Source organism: Acipenser ruthenus, chromosome 1 (assembly GCF_902713425.1).
Source record: "Acipenser ruthenus chromosome 1, fAciRut3.2 maternal haplotype, whole genome shotgun sequence".
Lineage (NCBI taxonomy): Eukaryota > Metazoa > Chordata > Actinopteri > Acipenseriformes > Acipenseridae > Acipenser > Acipenser ruthenus.
The window spans coordinates 53629606-53650937 of NC_081189.1; the positions used below are offsets into that span (position 1 = coordinate 53629606).

At 39.3% G+C, this 21332-nt stretch overlaps 1 protein-coding gene across 1 annotated transcript in view; it reads right to left on the minus strand.

Annotated features, from left to right (window-relative positions):
* The window catches only part of LOC117421151 (glutamate receptor ionotropic, delta-2-like), a 662598-nt gene that overhangs the window by 99574 nt on the left and 541692 nt on the right, over positions 1–21332 (minus strand). Inside the window, exons 10-11 of the mRNA XM_034035144.3 lie at positions 17986–18183; positions 17357–17669 (exon numbers count right to left, since the gene is read on the minus strand). Coding sequence (XP_033891035.1) covers positions 17357–17669; positions 17986–18183 — 511 coding nt within the window. The remainder of the gene's footprint in view (positions 1–17356; positions 17670–17985; positions 18184–21332) is intronic.

Below are 21332 nucleotides of genomic sequence, written 5' to 3' on the forward strand. Positions count from 1 at the left end.
ATAACAGTAAAAATGATAATAATAACACAAATTATGGGGAGGGGGAGGGGGCATTTATTTTATCATATTTGAAATAAATAAAGGGGCAGCAGTGTGGAGTAGTGGTTAGAGCTCTGGACTCCTGACTGGAGGGTCGTGGGTTCAATCCCTTGTGGGGGACACTGCTACTGTACCCTTGAGCAAGGTACTTTACCTAAATTGCTCCAGTAAAAACCCAACTGTATAAATGGGTAATTGTATGTAAAAATAATGTGATATCTTGTAACAATTGTAAGTCGCCCTGGATAAGGGCGTCTGCTAAGAAATAAATAATAAATAAATAATAAAATTTGCATATTATTATTGTTATTAGTTGTCGTACTAGTGTAGTAGATGAAACCACAGCATGAAATTTGAAATTGGAAAACTGTTCAGGCTACTTGACAACAAGATAATAGAAGCTGTCACTTCTTTGATGAGGTAAAGTTTTGGCAGGACATATTTTCTTTGTGTGATATGTCATTTTTTTTGTAAGATGTAAATACACCCTTCTCAACATACTATTCACCACCTGGAATTACTAATTCAAAGAACTTTGTCCTTACATCTATCAAATAGCCTATAGATGCATTGTCACATAATATAGCTGCTTGAAGTGTAAGCTTGATGGACAAATCCAAGCACATGCAAAATGGAATCTAACTTTACCTTTACAAAACGTTTATTTAGTTAGCAGTATGGTTAACTATAGTTATGTATAAATCCTCACATAAGAAAATAGTGTGAATATAAATTAATACGTGGTGTGTATTTATTTATAAGAAATGTCATCTCATGCAGTTTGTGCTGAGCGGCTCTGGCTGCTCAAACTGTGCAAAATAACGTAGTTTATACAAGAGACACCTACACCTAGTACATATTAACATATTGTAATTCACACAAGTGAAGCCTGTACTCACAAATAGCTTTAAAACTAAAAATAGGATTTATTTTTTTGTAAAGCATAATACTTCAGTGATTGGTTAATTTCTGATATGTGATTTATAATTAGCAGTAACATGATTTTGTTTCTGTGAGAAATATGTTTGGATGAGATTTAGTAATCATAAAAAAAACTTCTAATGGTATATTTTCTACTACACCCTACTGTTACACTGAATATACTATAGTAATCTTAAACAGCAGTTCTCTAAGTATAGCAATACGAAAATGCGGTCAACCTACAGATTGTAGTTTATTTCAAAAGGAATATCTTTGGAGCTTCAATCAAAAGTACATTGGAAACCTGTTGATGAGCAGAATATAGAATCAATTTATATTTAAGTTCTTTGCAACTCTGTTAATGCATCAGTTAAGGGCTATTCACACTACAGCATTTATTCACTGCATTTTCTATGGTAAAAAATCAAACCTTTGGAATTGAATACTACCTTTCATACTTGAGCGTAATTGCTGAGGAAAAAAAAAACTGAAACGTTCGATTTTTAGACGAAAATCGCCACTATCACCACCCTGTCCTGCTAAATTTGGATATAATCTGAAGGCAATATGGATCAGGTGCAAGCTGCTGCATGGTTATTGCGCCAAAGAAGAAGAGAATGCGGATGCACCCTATAATAACGTGTAAAAGGGAAACCCTAGGGGAGTACCAGCATCTTGTGCAAGAGCCAAAATATACTGTATGTATGTTGTGACAGGTTGGCTTGTGGGACGATGTCAGACCAGAAAGAAGAACACAAACAAAAGGTACTGTGGGGCAAAACTACACTGCTGCACTGGTATTTTTATTTAAACAAAGTAAAGATTTTTCAAAACACAAAATAAAAGGGCACAAGGGCCAAACAAAAAGGGTTTCAAAACACAACACAAGAACAAATAAATCAAATGAAACGAGTACCTACTCGGGTTCTTAAGGGTAGATAGCAATCATTTACAAACCACTCTTTAGGCTTCTCCATCGCTCTCTCCTAACTACGCTCCACCTAGACAAATGATATCTCCAGGCTTTTCTAGTTTGTGGCGGAGCCCAATTAATCAATAATTAACAATTAGCCAATTAAGGCTCCAGCCACATTCTCACATGTATTTGGCTGGGAGGAATTTAACCCCCTCCCTGCCGATCCAAAACAAACAATAACACAATCATTATAATGAAAATCATAATGAAAATAACAGTAAAAATGATAATAATAACACAAATTATGGGGAGGGGGAGGGGGCAGGCACCCTGTCACATAGTATATAATCTCAAATTGTGACATTGGTAACAAATAATCTCAACAATGTTATTGGCAACAAAAACATTGTTTAAACAAAATTATAAGTACAAACAGGACTACCAAACGCAACCATTTCGATGCAGCCTGATGGTAGTGTCAATGCAGATGTAACGTCAGACAGCACAGACAGTGTTTTACTTCATTGAGGAAAAAATACATGTATTCTTACATATATGATTGACATAAAACAGTATAATTTGATGTAAATACAATACCACTTACCTGCGTATGCTACTGGATATAATTAGATACGTGATTTTGTTTTGTAGTTCAGTCTATATTTAACAATGGGCCGCGGTATATCTCATGGCATGCACTAAACTAAGCTACACCCGGACATTTAACGAAAACGTGTAGTCAAAACAGTGTGTTTATTTTAACATACCAATAGTGCTTACTTTACGATTTCCTCGGAATTTCTGTTTGTACTCTTTATAGAGATATTTCTTGTACTGCTTATCATAAAGAGCAAGATATTCTGCCCTGCTATAATCAGGCATTCCCCCATCTTGCCTGTGATTTTTGACGCGCAAGTCTGAATACAAAAATAGCAGCAAAACGTCGGCGTAAAAAACGCAGTGAATAAACGCTATACTGTGAATAGCCCTTTAGGGTTGATATTAAGTAGGAATGCTTCTGTTTTTGCATACAATGTTAAATTGCATTACAATATCACCAATTCCTTGAAGTGCATTTGGCAGGCATCTGAAGAGATTAGAAACAGACAGGACTACCAAGCCACATTTTGAAACTTCCTTTTATCTGTCTGCAGTCCTCAATGCCTGAGACAAGGAGTTGTATTGTATTTTTACACTCAAATATGGTATATATTTAAATAATTTACCTTCCCAGAATGTTTTCATGAATTTGTAATATTATATAATCATTGCCAATAAATTACATTCAAGAGGTTCACAGCACACAGACAGGGAGAATGTCACACAAACAATATCATGGAAGAAACAGGGGGAAAACAACAAGCCTGGATCTGGACTGGACAAAAAAAATCTTTCTGTATGATACATAGCTCTATTACGAACTGTAATATATACAGTAAACTCTAATATCAATGCAATAAGGTAAACATTTGAAACAGTTTCACCTTACAGATAACAGATAAACAAAACTTTTCTAAATGTACTGCAGGCTCAAGCAGAACATTATCCATCCATGCCTTTCTTCTAAAATTGCAATCCACAGACATTCCACATTTTCAGGAGTGGACAAATCAGTTATTTTTTAAGTTTGATATCTACATTGATCTCTATAATTGCCTAGTAAATTAAGACATGGTATCCTGGGAGATGTAGTTTTTAATGGACGTCCACCACCCCTCACCTCCCCCTGGTGTCGCCACTGCTGTCCAGCGGACTCAGGGGCAGTTGATTGTTGTTTTTATTTGGTTTTCTCTGCAGTTGATCATGTGTTCTGTTCTGTGTTCTATGCGCATCGTTTCCCGTGGTTGATCATGTGTTCTGTTCTGTGTTCTATGCGCATCGTTTCCCGTGGTTGATCATGTGTTCTGTTCTGTGTTCTATGCGCATCGTTTCCCGTGGTTGATCATGTGTTCTGTTCTGTGTTCTATGCGCATCGTTTCCCGTGGTTGATCATGTGTTCTGTTCTGTGTTCTATGCGCATCGTTTCCCGTGGTTGATCATGTGTTCTGTTCTGTGTTCTATGCGCATCGTTTCCCGTGGTTGATCATGTGTTCTGTTCTGTGTTCTATGCGCATCGTTTCCCATGGTTGATCATGTGTTCTGTTCTGTGTTCTATGCGCATCATTTCCCGTGGTTGATCATGTGTTCTGTTTTGTGTTCTGTGCGCATCATTTCCCGTGGTTGATCATGTGTTCTGTTCTGTGTTCTATGCGCATCGTTTCCTGTGGTTGACCATGTGTTTGTTCTGTTCTGTGCAGTTGACCGTGTGATCAAACATCTAACTTGAAGAGCTGTACTGCACATGCTCAGAACCCCAAATTTCAAATCATTGTAAGTCAGGAACAGATTAATATTTTTTCACCAAACCAGCGAAAGGGGCCAGTTCCTTTTGTACCCTGAAAATTACAAGCCATTTGGGCACTGGAGAGTGATAAAAAAAACAGCAAAATGAAATATTTAAAAAATGTTTTCACTATCCGCATCTCGGGATCCACACCCCAGCACTATGAGCAGTTTGTTACGATGCAATTCCGATACTAATGGTGTAAAGCCTGTTGTGGTGGGATTTGACCCGAAATATCTCACAGTATGGCATTTAAATATATATATATATATATATATATATATATATATATATATATATATATTGTAAGGGAGTGTACATTCCAGATCAAACTTGGGCAGCTGTGGGGCCCTGGGTGTAAAGAATGCACACTCCATCTGGGTAAAAGATTGTACAAATCTTTGATAAGGTGTTTAAAATAAAACAAACAAAAGTAATAAAGTGTGAAAAGACAACATAAACCAACTGGATGGTAAACAAAGGGTGGCGATAATGTAAAAGGTTTAAAAGTTAACAAAGGAACGTAAAGTGGCTATTACAGGTTGATTGACAGGTTAAACCACAAACTTGGGTCTGAAAAGAATCAATGTTATGTTGGGTTGGAAAAGGTATGTTGTTATATTGGATAGGGTATATGGAGGCATTAAGACCCTGAGGATGACACTGATGTCAGGATTCTCTCCAATATAGGTTAATTGTTTAATTGTGTAATTGTCTGGGAGTTAAAAGAGTGGTAAGGTTGAGAAGGTGGGGGTGGAACGTGAAGAGGAGTTGTTGAGAGCATGAGTGGAGTTGGTTGTGCAGGAATAAACTAAAGTAAGGAAAACTAAATAAGTTACCTGTGAGTGTAAATCGGGGTAAACAGGAGTAGCCTGTCCCTGTTTAGAAAGGGACGATTTAACTGTTTAGTTAGACTCACAGAAGGGTTTAGGCTTTTCTTTTGTGTTTGTATGCACCAATGGTGCATTTGTTTTGTTTTCAAATAAAGCCACGCCCTGGTGTGTTTCATTCTAAGTTCTGTTTTCCTTGGAATTATTATTGCCTACTACACACCTTAAACAATAGAAATATACTAAACCATTGATGGGCAATTGCATGAGAAGGTCATTATTTGTCTGCAGATGTGCACATCATTAAGGCACTGCAGCATTTCTATACATCACAAGATCCTGGCATACATACACTTTAAAAAAGCATTTTCACAGGTAAAAACACTTAGATTTGATAACAGCCCCCTCTCAAACAGTTCTTGTATTTACACTAATTTAAAAAGAATATATATTCCAGAAGACCAACTACTGTATAATGAATAAGAAAGAACCCAAAGAATGGAATCTTCTTATAGTAATTGTTGCTAACAAAATGATTTCATAAATACTACATGTTTTGCACTTCCATTAACTAAACAGGTCTCAAATATGCAGTATGGATAGAAGCACATGTTATAGCATACATGCATTTTCATTTCTAAACATGATAGCGGGTACTATTTTAGGTTAAAGGAATATCTTTGTTTATATGCCTTATTCTTGCACGGAGGCAAAATAACTCAGGAATTGCAACAGTCTGGCTTCAAACAGATATTTATATAACCGAGTAGTACCAAATATATATATTTTTTACTTAAAAATGAGGTTTTCTAAAACATGTGTTTGTCAAAACTGCTTGTTTGAGACCTATACAATGAATGGATGGGCATGTCGGAGAAAATGTGTTTTAGAAGCTACAATCACTTTATTGGTAAATTTACACATAATTTGAATTGTATCAGATGTACAAAGCTCTTTAGCCACAGCTGTATTATATAATTGAAACTGTTGAAATTGGGGGATGCTAATGAGGCAACCTCACTCTAATTCCAATTGCGACAATTTAAAAAGGATTCTAGCTTTGGCAATTACTTTATATTACACATTATTTTCTGGTAAAATTATTTTGGAACAGCTCAATGTTTAGTAGTAACAAACATTTGAATTGTTGTGTTTATGGCTGAGATGGGAGTAACGTGATAATATTGTACTTTATTGCCCTTAATATTCTATTATCCATTCTTTGTTATCCTGGTATTTCATATCAACTATCAATCAATCAACTGGGGTAAACCACCGGGCCAGTCTATCAACTGAGGTAAACCACTGGGCCAGTCTATCAACTGGGGTAAACCACCGGGCCAGTCTATCAACTGGGGTAAACCACCGGGCCATCTGCTGGGTTATGTGTAGGCTTGCTACTTTTCGATTTTAAATTGATAAAGCTCGTTAAACGTCAAATTGCCCAAAAATTTGTTTGACTGAAATTAATTTATATACGATAAATGTCAGTAAAACCACTCACTATTTATTTTCTTACCAAAAATAATCATTTAGAAATCCTCTCTAGTTTGTGTAGTTTTTATACTTGCTGTCTGTCCTGTCTCTGTTCCGCTCTGAATTGCTGGGGGTCGCTGTCAGTCATCTCAGTGGTCCGTTAGTACTGTAGTTTCACCCTGTTCTGACAAATCTCGTTGACTGAACAGTGCTAGAATGCTCCGATTTGTTTAAATGACTGTCAATCATTAAGACCTGTACCGACTCTGCACTTTCATTTGCCAGCTACAGCACCTGTCATTCAAAGTCCTACTTTGAAATTAGCGGGTTAAGGTGTACGTAACCTTTTGCTTTATGTATACAGTGACAGTTACTAGTTTGATTTGAAAATGGGGTGCAAGAGAAAAACACTTAATGAATATTGTGCACAATACCCTGGCCAACGCCTAAAGTCTCCGTGGCAGGATGAAGCAGGCCCACCTGCCATGCCTTCCAGTGACTCGGAGCCCAGCTGTGCAGAAGCAGGAGAGGGGTGGAGCTCAGACTCCGAATAATAAGTGCAAGTTAGTTCTGTTCAACTATCTAATGTTTTGTTCTGTGCATATTATTTTTACTCGTAAATTTATGCTGTAAAAGTCTGTGCAATACACTTTTATGTGCTGCGTTTACTACAGTGTATTTGACACAATAAATTTGTGATCTTTCTTTACAAGGTATAACTCCGCTGTGACCAAACGTTATTTCAATTAGAATGTTGGTAACCTATTTTGTTGCATGTTGAATATGATAAAGGGGTTTTGCCAAATGAGATGTTTTTCAATCGCATAAAAAGTCTTTTTTTTTTAAAGCATAAAGGCCGATTTCACCCATTCTCTGATTGAATTGAAAAATAAATATCGGAAAAAAAGGTAAATTCTTTCTAAAATAAATGTCAATATTAATCGTCGATTTGGCAAAAAAATAAAAATCGAATACTGTAAAACAGGATTTATTTGCAGCAGCTTAATTTCGCTAATGGCCTTCAAGGTCCATTTTTGCTGCAATAAATGTTTGCGCTTCTTTTTCTTTTAATGTATGCTACATGTATGAATAATATATTTCACGTCATTAATTTTGCGGATTTTTAATAAACGCTCTACCTCCGCTACGCTCCCCTGCCTCCAGAGCCCGCTCCTTCTCCACCCTTGCTTCGCAGTGGTGGAACGACCTTCCTACAGATGTCAGGACTGCCCAGTCCCTGACCACATTCCGGCGCCTCCTTAAGACTCTTCAAACAGCACCTGTAGAACTATCACCCTTCATTTAAATGTGCTTTATTTTGCTCTTATCTGCCCCCTATTTTACTGCATTTAATCCTGTACTTCATAATATTGTAATCTGCCAAGTGTTTAACCTGTAGTATTTTGTACTTAATCATATCCTGATGTAACTATCACTATTCAATCATATCCTGATGTAACTATCACTATCTGCTGTATTATTGAATTGTGGTTTGTCACACTTGAACAAAAATTATTGTATTACTTGTATTGTAACACTTGAAATGTATTTGCTTGCGATTGTAAGTCGCCCTGGATAAGGGCGTCTGCTAAGAAATAAATAATAATAATAATAATCATTTCTTGCGTGAAATTTTCTTTTTACAGTAGTAGCAAGCCTAGTTATATGTCTCCCTATACAGCTACATGGTTACACATTTAATATTAGTTTTTTGTTCAAATTAACTATAAGTCCAGTTGTAGAAGTCACAGGTCTCTTGATTGAATATTCTTCATTAAATGTCCAAGAGGAAATGATGATTCTGAATGTTCCTTTGGAGAAAACCCACTGAAAGCTGTTTTCAAAGTGATGATACAAGGTGTGAAATTGGATTATATTGAAAAGCAGTATCTGACAAGGCTGTATATCAAAGTTAATTGCGGTTTCTGGGTAAAACAAAATGTTGAGTGAGGGTCAACAATGCCTGAGTTGCTAGGATACCAATGTAAGTAACAGCCTGTGTTGTCTTATACCTGAAATGCATTTAATCTCATGAACTACCTGCCTTTAATCTCAGAACCCTGTAGACCCCATACTTAATACTTTTGAGGTGTCGTGAGTCAGCATTTACACGCAGCAGCTGAGGATTCAATTACTTCTGGATTGGCTAGAAAGTCTGTGCACAGTGACGTACTCATATAGAATTATTTTGGTTTTGAGGTGGCTGATGATGGAATAGTAAAACAATATAAACAATACCTTGTTTTTCTCCATGGATATTGTGAAGCAAAAGCACCACTAATTAAAGGTATTGCTTCATATGTAAATATCTGATAACGTCTACATATGTTTGATATTGCAATTGTGTTACTATATTTTTCTGTGTTTTGGAAGACACATTAACTATAATACAGTACATACTTTTAAATCCAGTACGTACTGTAGCAGTATGTAAAATTTCCCATTAACGACCGAACAGCAAAATTAAATCTAACTGTTATCCATGCACAGAACTGTGTAAAATGTAAAAGGCAATGCAATTTAGCAAAACAAGCAAACAAAAAAAAGCACAACAGTTTCCCAAGTCAGTATTCAAAACTGCAGAATATAGTACTCGCTAAGGCCCTAATGTCACAGTTCACTTGCAAATGAAAATGTACAAAAGCAACAAAAGATCAGATTAAAAAAAAAAAAAATACATCACAGTATCCAATTAATGATTAGCTGTTAAATTACCCTAGCTTGTCTCGTTCGCTTTGTTTCAGCTACATTTTCGTCAGGTGAAACTGGAGGAAGCGCTGTGTAACTGCACAAAATAAGACTGATTTGGCATTAAAGAGAATAAAACAAACAAAAAAAAACCACACGGGCTGTGACGGATATGATAAATTGTAACATTGAGAGATGGGCTTTGTATCAGAAAACTGGTGACGGAAGTCGGAAATCACGTGTGCCGGGTAAGTGCATATATATATATATATATATATATATATATATAAATATAAATGGGGATTAATTTTATTTAATACAAGGGCAGCAAAACGCAACAGACGTGTATCTGGGTAACGGATATCCGAAGAGGATATCCGTATTTCTTCAACGGACTTAATGGTTGAACAGCAATTATTTGTTTTTAAAAACTAAGGACTGTATTGTAACTGGAGACATTAGAGATGGTCTGTAACAATAAATGATGGCTTTACATCACTTTACACAGTGACAACAGTTGACAACCTTTTTATTACGTTAACATTTTGAAAAACATAATAAAGACAACTGTGGTAACAGCAGAGATAACACCCTGTCACAAAGACGGCCGGAGTGGGTGGCGTCAGACCAGAAACAGGAACACAAACGACAGAGAGATGGGGTTTTGGTGAGGCTGAACGCGTGATCGCGTTCAGCATTTAATAAACAGAACAGAAAATAAAAGGTTGGAACAGACAAAAACACTGGACACGGCACTACACGCCAAAATAAAGAGACAAACAAAACGACTAAACACTAAACCGACGGTGCAGGACAGACGAACAAACACGGTGAGTGAAAACACTTAACTATTATTATTATTCTTCTTCTTATTATTATCTTTGCCTCCGTCTCCAATCCCGTTCTCCACTCACCGAACACCTCCCCGGAGTGAAAGAAACGTGCATCTATATATACTGTTGTGCTGGGATTCAATTACTAATTAATTATTCACTTGAATCCCAGCACGTGAATTCATTACGTGCAACCCCGTGCCACACATTATATTTTAAATGCACGTGAAGTGATTTGTGCTCTCCTCGTGCCTAAATACAAATCTACACTTTAAATATACGTGAAACACAGACCCGTTTATATCCCGTGTACCAATCTATACACCAACATTAACACACACACGCACGCAACATACACAAAACACACAAATGCACACAGAGGCGGGGCACTTTGCCACATATACCCCCCCTTGTGCGCAGCACACATGGCCTCAACGGCCACCTCCCCCCTTAAAAATCCAGCAGTCCAGGACAAAGTCTCGGGCTGGGAAGGGAGGCTCCAGTGGGCCCATGGCTGGCCATGCTGTCAGCACCCCTGCCGGTAGTGGCACGGCTGACAGCCTGTTGGTCCTGTCCTGCAGCGAAAAAGCTGCGGGGGCAGGTGGTCCCCCGACCTCCCCTTCTTCGTAGCCGGCAGCTCCCTCCTGTGGGGCTCCGGCCACAAGAACTCCTGCAGCGAAACTGCTGCTGGGGAAAGTGGTCTCCAGACCTCGTCCCCCTTCGTGGCCGGCAGCTCCCCTTTCTGGGGCTCCGGCCACCGTACTCCCTGCGGAGGTACGGGCAGCAGAGGCAGCTCCTGCTCCTCTGCTCCGGGCGGTGGCGGAGGCAGAGGCAGCTCCAGCTCCTCTGCTCCTGGCGGTGGTGGAGGCAGAGGCAGCTCCAGCTCCTCTGCCCCTTGCGGTGGTGGTGGCGGAGGCAGAGGCAGCTCCTGCTCCTCTGCTCCTTGCGGTGGTGGTGGCGGAGGCAGAGGCAGCTCCTGCTCCTCTGCTCCTTGCGGTGGTGGTGGCGGAGGCAGAGGCAGCTCCTGCTCCTCTGCTCCTGGAGGTGGTGGAGGCAGAGGCAGCTCCAGCTCCTCTGCTCCTGGCGGTGGTGGAGGCAGAGGCAGCTCCAGCTCCTCTGCTCCTGGCGGTGGTGGAGGCAGAGGCAGCTCCAGCTCCTCTGCTCCTGGCGGTGGTGGAACCAGCAGGTATTCACCCTCTGCTGGTGGAGGTGGGAGGGGCCAGCAGTCCTCCCACTGCGGTGAAGGTGGAACCAGCAGGTATTCACCCTCTGCTGGTGGAGGTGGGAGGGGCAAGCAGTCCTCCCACTGCGGTGGAGGTGGAACCAGCAGGCATTCACCCTCTGCTGGTGGAGGTGGGACCAGCAGGTATTCACCCTCTGCTGGCAGCTTGGGTCCTAGGGCTGTGGAAGCCCCGACTTTCCTCTCTTTGGGCTGTGGACGCACCGACTCCTCCCTTTTGGGCTGTGGACGCACCGACTCCTCCCTTTTGGGCTGTGGACGCACCGACTCCTCCCTTTTGGGCTGTGGACGCACCGACTCCCCCCTCTTGGGCGTAGGACGTTCGGGCTCCTCCCACTCAGGCGTAGGACGTTCGGGCTCCTCCCACTCAGGCGTAGGACGTTCGGGCTCCTCCCACTCAGGCGTAGGACGTTCGGGCTCCTCCCACTCAGGCGTAGGACGCTCGGGCTCCTCCCACTCAGGCGTAGGACGCTCAGGCTCCTCCCACTCGGGCTGTGGACGCTCAGGCTCCTCCCACTCGGGCTGTGGACGCTCAGGCTCCTCCCACTCGGGCTGTGGACGCTCAGGCTCCTCCCACTCGGGCTGTGGACGCTCAGGCTCCTCCCACTCGGGCTGTGGACGCTCAGGCTCCTCCCACTTGGGCTGTGGACGCTCAGGCTCCTCCCACTTGGGCTGTGGACGCTCAGGCTCCTCCCCATAACTGCGGAAGGGACAGTTGGCGAACAGATGATCCTGGTCGCAGAGGAGGCACCCCGGCGTTGGCTTGTTAGATCGCCGTGGATGTCTGGCCCTTAGGCGGCACTCCTCCTCCCTGTCCTTCACCTCTTTATCCTCCTTCCATCCCATTTTATTTATTTATATATATATTTTTTTGTAATCCAACACTTTTTTTTTTTTTTTCAAAAAAAATGCGGTTCCTGCTCTGGCCTGAGTCCTGGAGGCGCTGTCGATCCCACGCAGGACACCACGTGTCACAAAGACGGCCGGAGTGGGTGGCGTCAGACCAGAAACAGGAACACAAACGACAGAGAGATGGGGTTTTGGTGAGGCTGAACGCGTGATCGCGTTCAGCATTTAATAAACAGAACAGAAAATAAAAGGTTGGAACAGACAAAAACACTGGACACGGCACTACACGCCAAAATAAAGAGACAAACAAAACGACTAAACACTAAACCGACGGTGCAGGACAGACGAACAAACACGGTGAGTGAAAACACTTAACTATTATTATTATTCTTCTTCTTATTATTATCTTTGCCTCCGTCTCCAATCCCGTTCTCCACTCACCGAACACCTCCCCGGAGTGAAAGAAACGTGCATCTATATATACTGTTGTGCTGGGATTCAATTACTAATTAATTATTCACTTGAATCCCAGCACGTGAATTCATTACGTGCAACCCCGTGCCACACATTATATTTTAAATGCACGTGAAGTGATTTGTGCTCTCCTCGTGCCTAAATACAAATCTACACTTTAAATATACGTGAAACACAGACCCGTTTACATCCCGTGTACCAATCTATACACCAACATTAACACACACACGCACGCAACATACACAAAACACACAAATGCACACAGGGGCGGGGCACTTTGCCACACACCCCCATAAGCAGAGACTAACTTTTGTGTCTGATTATATAGGGTTTTGTGATCTGGACTACTCTCCAGCAGGTCTAGTTTGAGACAACTAAACTAAATTAACTTTTGACTTGAGCCAGATTCAAGCCAAGCCCACTGCACTACTTTCAGAACTAATTGAATATAATACATCTACAGATACGTTGTTCCCTTCAGTATTTTGGAAACATAATTTAAGAAACGCCATTTCATTTAGCGCACATCAGCAGTGGTAGTTAATATTATATGCAGAATACAAGTCACAACTAGCAACTTCCTTCAGTAGTTGCTTCTAGAAGTTTGAGTTCCTGTAGGAAAAGCAATTCTGAACATATCCTTTTGTTGATAACGACTGTTCCTAAGCTCATTTTTTTAATATGTATTTTAAAAAAAAACAAAAAAAACACACACATTCTAAATATGAAGACATCCCGACTGAAATCTGCATAATCTTGGTTTTAAGTGCACGCACACTGATACGATTCATCCAAACTCTGTACGGCCAGTTGAGATGAGATGAGTCGGGACAGTTTGAGTCGAGCTGTGTTCGACGGGCTTTAGGCTCACAGGGTTAGAAACTAAACCCCCACCCACCCTCCAAATGCGGGTTAAATTTGGTCTGTGGCGGGTAAATTTCACATACTTATACGCCACAGTGGTGGGTATGTTTTTGTACACTTAACATCGCTCGACTGACCGTCGAACATCGCTGCCGTGTCGCCGTGCAGTTTATACTTTCTACCTGCAATCACCCTTCTCAAAACAGCAGTCGCAGGCAGTTCAAATCAACTGAACTTTGACCTCGTTGCTATGGTTATTACGCCAAAATGGATGACCAGTTGTTTGTCAAGAAGCTGCTCAGTGTTTATCCCTGCGTACATGCAGTCGATAGAGCTGATTATAAAGATCAGATGAAAAAGGAGAATGCATGGGTATCAATTGCTGAACAAATGCAAATAAACTATTTTAACCTCACTGAAAGTGTTACCGGTGAAGTTTTAATTTTAATACAGCAACTGCAAGTTTTTAACAAAAAACAATATTGTAGCCTACTTCACTAAAGTGAAAACTGGCTTATGTTATTTTTAAATACCACTGCTTCTGATTATACTACTGCTTAATAACAGGAACAACATTTTATTTATGGTTGGTGTTGAACTTAAAATGCGTTCATGCCTGCCTCTACCCTTACTCCCACACAGGAACATTGCCTGCTAACTTCCCCTATTTGAAAAATATATAAAAACAATAATAAACAGTCTGGTTCTCTCTTGCTTTTTTTAATGAATACAATCTAATTAATACAGAATAAAAACAAACCAAGCTAACAACTATCTAACCTAAATAGAAATCTTTTTTGCAATCTCCACAAACTGCAGTGGTTCCCCTACTATTCTACAGGCCCGGCAGCCCACCAGGTCAAAAAATGCAGCCGCTGGGCCTACAGAATTGGAAAAAAAAATTGTGCGTGAGAAGTTAGTTTTCAGGTTTGTTTTAGCGGAACCATGTGTAAAACAGGCACAAACCGAAGTCGTAAATCAGGAAAAAATGATAATACATGATATTACCTTTAAATTGCAGTATGTCATGCAGTGAAAATAAAAATGTGAGTATCTGTAAATTGTTTGGTTGTGTGCGCACACAGCATTTATGTGTAGCTATGTAGGTCAGCGAAGGAGATTTGTATTTTGTAGCTGAGCGAGCATGTAAATGAACAGATCGTATGTTACTGTAAACTCTCGGTTGTGAACTTCGCTTGTTACTTTATTTTTTTAAACAAAAAAGTGGGCTTGCATCTTCAAAAAATAATCCAATTCCTTAAAACTTTTTTTCATACAGTGTAGCTAATGTATCCAAGTAGTCATGTAAACAAAATACTTTAGATTGCCGTTGATCTTTATTTCCTGCAAACTGTAGATAAAAACGAGAGGTTTATCAGTTTCTGGTCTTTTTTCTGATCTTTGTGATGCCCCATTTCTTGGACACGGTGCTGCCTGTGTTATTTGACCTTTCAACTCTGTTTTTTGTTTGTTTTTATGTTTAAAGCAAGGGACAGTTTTCTGTAGGCTACTCAGAAACAACCAATTTAAACGTCTCGTTCTTATTATTGAAGAAAAAGTATATACCGTTTCATTTTGAACACGGTCATAAAAACAATTTCACATGCTGATTTTGTATATATACCGTATTACTTCAATTTGACACCACAGCATTTATTTTAAATTGATAAAAATGACTGCGGCCCTTAAACGAGGATGGCCTTTATTAATAATACTATGCATTACAAACGCTGCAATATTTTATTAAATGATTTAAGGCATTTTAGAAAAGGTGCTATGAGAGGCTCCAATCTGCAGCACTATACTCTTGTGTGTTTTTGGGGCTTGAATACAGTACATTTACTGAGAGTTAACGAGAGCCTATTAGATGGGAGTTCGGAGGTCAGGGGAGTACTGTACCAGCGAAACAGGAGTGTGTATTGGTTGCTATGGGGCAGGACAAGAAGAGGAGCGAGAACGGTAGTTGAGTGTGATGCAGTTGTTTTTCTTAACAAAAAACATTTCCTCTGAATATCGGTTTGATTTCTGTTAAAACTAAAATAAATTCAAATATTTATTCAAATTCCAATTGAATAAAAAACAAAACAACTAAACTCCCTACAAGATTATATCGGCAAAGCTCCAAGTTCTTCTGAGTTTAAGTTTTCACTATCCAAGCTGACAACGAGGTAAACAGACAGCCCTTGTTTTATCCCCTGTTGTGTTAGCACTGAACTCTGCTGGAAAAAAAGGGACGTGAAGGACTGCTGTAGTTCATCTTGGGTTGTCTGTCGGGACTGTACTATAAAATAACATTTGCTTACTAAGGTGGGTGTACATTGGTTTGTATTACATGCTGGATTGAGGTTGCAGTCTCTTCGGGGGTGTCGTGTACATAGGCAGAGTTGCGCATTTCTTTCTTTATTTTTTGAGCAGGGGTAGAAAAAAAATACCTTTACGTTGCTTTATTGAGAGCAGCGTTTATTCGAGAGCGGCGTCTATTAAAAAGCTAATGTCCGAGTGAGGCGTTAATGTGAGGGCAGCGTTAATTTGAAGTAATACGGTATGTACATTTATGCCGGACGAGCACAGAGAAACGAACACAGTTTATTTCAATCTGTTTCGCTACGCGTTGTGAAAGCCTGCATCATACAGTATTCTTAAAAAAAAAAAAAAAAATGTTATGTTGGTGTGAAAGGACCTTTAACTACGTTTTGTACTCTAAATTAACATTTAAACTTCCCAGCAGTCAAAAGCAATAGTCTTTATATTATTGGTTTTTGATGTACTATTTAAAAGCTCTTGTGTATGTTGATGTAGCTAAAACTATATTATTTGGTGACCTTTCTGTGACATTTCGTGAATTCTTGTTTTTTGTCCCACAACTCGCCCATGAAATCACAGTGACAAAATTGTATCCTTAACAATGAATTTTGGTGAATTTACTATTTACTGGAATCAATTTTATCTTGAACTGACTTGTTTATATGCTTGAAAAAAAATAGTAAGTTAATGCTTAGAAGATCCTTAATCAGAAGTTATTTCAATTATTTTTAATATAGGGTTGATGAACAGAACAGCCTAACTCTAGGAAGTACTTACAGGAATGGCAAACAAGCAAGAGTATTTATGCACTACATTGCTGAGGTAGAAAGAAGACAGCTGCAAGAGAAAATAAAAGGTGCAAAGTTCCTGTCAGTGATGTCAGATGGTTGAACCGGTATGTATGATTCTGCCAGAAAGGGCTGGTGACTGTGCAGTTTGTGGGCATGCAGTCTGTGGAGAGGGCAGATGCCCAACACATCTCAGAAGCTATATCTTCACTAATGAGGCAGATTGTTTCAGACACTGTTGAAAATGCTCATAAATGTTGCTTGTTTTTGCATTTTCTTTTGTCGTCGCCACCCTCCCGGAATGATGTTGGCTGGTAAATTGTCTGTGTGGTCGATGGATTTTTCCATCCACTAGCCATGGTGGCTAGTGCATGGAAAAGTTAATTTCAAGCCCTGGGCTCAGAAATGAAGGGTTCTGTTCAGAGGTCTAAAGCTAGCAGAGCTTCTTTTTATTTTACAACTTTTGGATAAAATCCCTGTGCAAGTTACAATCCCGCATTGGACAGGTGCACCTCACTTCACCTTCTCTAAGATTGTAGTGCTGGTGGCTCGCAGGTTTGTTTAAAAAAAAAATTAATAAATAAAAGAAATTATATTACAAATACAATTCAAACTGTTAATGATTACATCACTATGTGTAAACGGTTCTGAAAATATGATGTTTGTTTACAGTGTTTAATAAAGTTGTCCAAATAGGCGGACAAACTGTATATATTGCATCTGTGCATGATTGATTAAGAAGTCATCTTACCTTGTTGAACAAAAGAGCCATAGACAAACCACATGGAGTTATAAAGAGTGGTGGACGTCATTGAGCCCATCTGCAGTCGAGGAGGGTTGAACCAGTTCAGTAGGTAGACCAATATTCCTACCAGCAGGACCGTGCCAGCTATACAGCCCCACAGAGAGAGATCAAAGGGTGCCAAGCAGGCAAACATATCTACAGTCCTTTCAGCTTTCTTCAACAGCACCCCCACTGAGTAATCCAAGTAGCGGGTTGTAAAGTCAACCACATTTTCCCGGTCTGGGGTAATGGTTAAGGCTGAAATCCCTACATCAGCTCTCTAGGGTTATCATAAAAGAAACAAACAAGGTAATCAGTACGACACAAAGAGGTACATTTGCATACAGGAAAATGGTCCCTATTCGGTTTCTTTTTCTTTCAGTAAATGTAATTAAAATCCCAATATATATACATTATAGGAGCAATTTTGGAAGTCATGAACATTCAGTGAAGCCTGAATGAACTATTAAGCAAACTGAATGAACAGGATTGTGTGGTTTACTTTAATTGAAAAAATAAGGCATCGCAATACATGCCCTATAACCTCACTGGCAAAACATCAAATATGTACTAAAATCATTTTCTATTTAGCTCACCTTGAAAACCAACTCTCCTATCAGGCCATTCCAGGCCCCATCTGCCTGTGGACTTCCATATTTGTGATCCGGGGCCACGTAGATTTCATATTTAAACCCCAGGTAACTTGATAAAGCATCCAGGACATCAATAGAGAAGCCTCTGTATTTGTTTGGTTTCCCCAGGACATTTTCAGACACCATCACAAAAGGCTCCTCCTGCAACAACACACAAAAAAACCAATCATTTAAAAGAGAAAAAAGGAATTGCATATATTGCAGACGACACAAAAATAGGAGGAGTGGCAAACACTGTTGCAGCAGCAAAGGTCATTCAAAATGATCTAGACAGCATTCAGAACTGGGCAGATACATGACAAATTACATTTAATAGAGAAAAGTGTAAGGTACTGCACGCAAGCAATAAAAATGTGCATTATAAATATCATATGGGAGATACTGAAATTGAAGAAGGAATCTATGAAAAAGACCTAGGAGTTTATGTTGACTCAGAAATGTCTTCATCTAGACAATGTGGGGAAACTATAAAAAAGGCCAACAAGATGCTTGGATATATTGTGAGAAGTGTTGAATTTAAATCAAGGGAAGTAATGTTAAAACTTTACAATGCATTAGTAAGACCTCATGTAGAATATTGTGTTCAGTTTTGGTCACCTCGTTACAAAAAGGATATTGCTGCTCTAGAAAGAGTGCAAAGAAGAGCGATCAGAATTATCCTGGGTTTAAAAGGCATGTTGTATGCAGACAAGCTAAAATAATTGAATCTATTCAGTCTTGAACAAAGAAGACTAAGCGGTGATCTGATTCAGGCATTCAACATTGTAAAAGGTATTGACAATGGCGACCCAGGGGACTTTTTCGACCTGAAAAAAGAAACAAGGACCAGGGGTCATAAATAGGAGGCACTTTTTTACACAGAGAATTGTGAGAGTCCCCAGTAATGCTGTTGATGCTAACACCCTGGGATCCTTCAAGAAGCTGCTTGATGAGATTCTGGGATCAATAAGCTACTAACAACCAAACAAGCAAGATGGGCCAAATGGCCTCGTTTGTAAACTTTCTTATGTTCTTATATTTATTCCCAAAATGGTTTAAGGGGCAAACACTAACTGTTTACAATGACTTTTGACAAGCCAAAATGGTACATTCTCTTCCCTGTGATGCATGACTGTAGTTTGTCACACACAGTGAAAATAAACAGTTTATTAACAGTGAAAAGTGTGACAAGAACACAAGGAATATTACTGACTGATTTGTGGTGCTTGATTGTAATTAATATTTATTTGAAATACCTTAAGCTGCTTTTAAAAGATTGCTGCACTATTTTGCTTTGCTATATTGTTAACAGTAATTTAAAAAATACATTTTCCAAATGTATTTTTAATTTGAACTTTTATTACACTTTACAGCAATTAGAATTTAGTATAGCACCAGCTAAATTAAAATACAATGAGACCCACCTGCACGACACAGGCAAAGGTGTTGATCCCTTTAAAAAACAAGGTAAACCAACATATATATGGTTTGACAAAAATACGACAACAGTGTCATAGTAAACATATCTGCTGTAAAGTTCTCCCAACTTCTCTCAAACAGATTTCATTAGACAGACCTACACACCCTTGTCCCCATTGAAACCAAATAGAATCCATCCCTTCTGACAGAAAAACCTGTAGCAACTAACTGATAATTGAAAGGCACCTAGTACTAACCACTGCACCATTTAATATTGTAGTTATCTTTAAAATATGGCTTCTGTATGATCAAACAGTCACAGCTGAGGTTATGCTGTACATGGTATTGGATATTAATTCATATCGGTTTTTTTTGTTGTTGTTGCATGCCAAAATTCAGTTTCTGTGTACAAATAACCACAAAAAAGTTTATTAGTTTAGATGCATGATTTAAAGGCACTGTGAAGGGTGTAAACCAGTATTTTCATGTGTAAAATGGGGCCCGTGCAAAAGTAAATTTTGCTCCTTAACTCAAATTGTCCATTTCACAGTGTGAACTTTATTGTTATGCCTACCTCATACTGACAGTGACTGGATACCAGATTAAACTTGTAAATAAGACGGTGCTGATTACTAAATCAATGCCCTATCGCTGAGGGGAACCTGTGCTGTTGGGCTAGCTTCTGGTCATCGCATTTCTAATATATTTTGAGTGAATAAGATTTTTAATACCTGCTGTTTTCATACCCCACGGTACATCTAGGCTAATGTCGTCTTATGTGCTATGTAAACATTATGTATTATACCTATCCACCTGCTTAAAATAAACATGACACCCTACAGTACAGTATAAGTGAATATAAGAAAATCGTGAATATGTTTATTTTTTCCCCCAATTCCATACATTTCATACTGGAAACTTATGCTTTAATGCCATATTTGTTGGAAGATTTGAATTTATAATTCCTGAGGCCCCAGTGTTTATCCCTGCACCTTTAGACCCAATAATGTCACTGTGTGTATGTGGGTTGTACCACTGAGAACATACTTAGAAACTCATAACTGAGCTCCAGATAGTGTCAATTTACAAAAAAGACTTAAAGCTTTCAGCACTCATTTTGTGCATTTGCAAACTCCAGGGACCAAAAATCACATATAATGTACATAATATTTGACCCAATGTGATCATAGAAAATCTTCAAGCACAGTCAAAGGTGGAAGACATTTCTTTACGCTACCTTTCTTTGCAAGAAAGTCCTTAAATAAAAGTTTTAAATTACCAATGATGCATTATAATATGAATATAAGAATCCCCCTACATATACTCCAGCAGAATCATTCCAGCTTTTCTGAAGAAATACTGATTTGGTTGTAATGCCATTGCTATGTCAAAATATCACATTCTATCAATGACCACTGCATTGACATTAGAGATGATTTGGTAAGAGAAGGGCGGATTTGTCTGATTTTATAAGGTTTCAGAATCTCAAATACTTTGAATTAAAATACTACAAAAGAAGAAATCTTTATGTATATTCAAAGATCAAGGCACAGCAGCATTGCTAAATGTATTATAAAATGTAGTGTAGGATGAAAAGACTATTTGGCCCAGGATCTCGCCTTCTGGACCAGCAGGAGCCACCCTCAATTGAGGTGCGAGGGTTATGTCAAAGGTCAGCCAAGGCTAGATTATGGATGACCATCAACACCCCAGAAGGAAGATACTATTACAAAGGAGGAGGTGGGATGAGCGGGAGAAAGACTTTCAGAACCTTTAGTGGAGGGTGGGCTTGGTCTATATAACATTGGTTCGTGTAGTGGGCTGAACCTCATTCCTAGAATTACAGCAAGCATCCAGTATATATTATATTTAGACAGGTTCATGCATTTAAA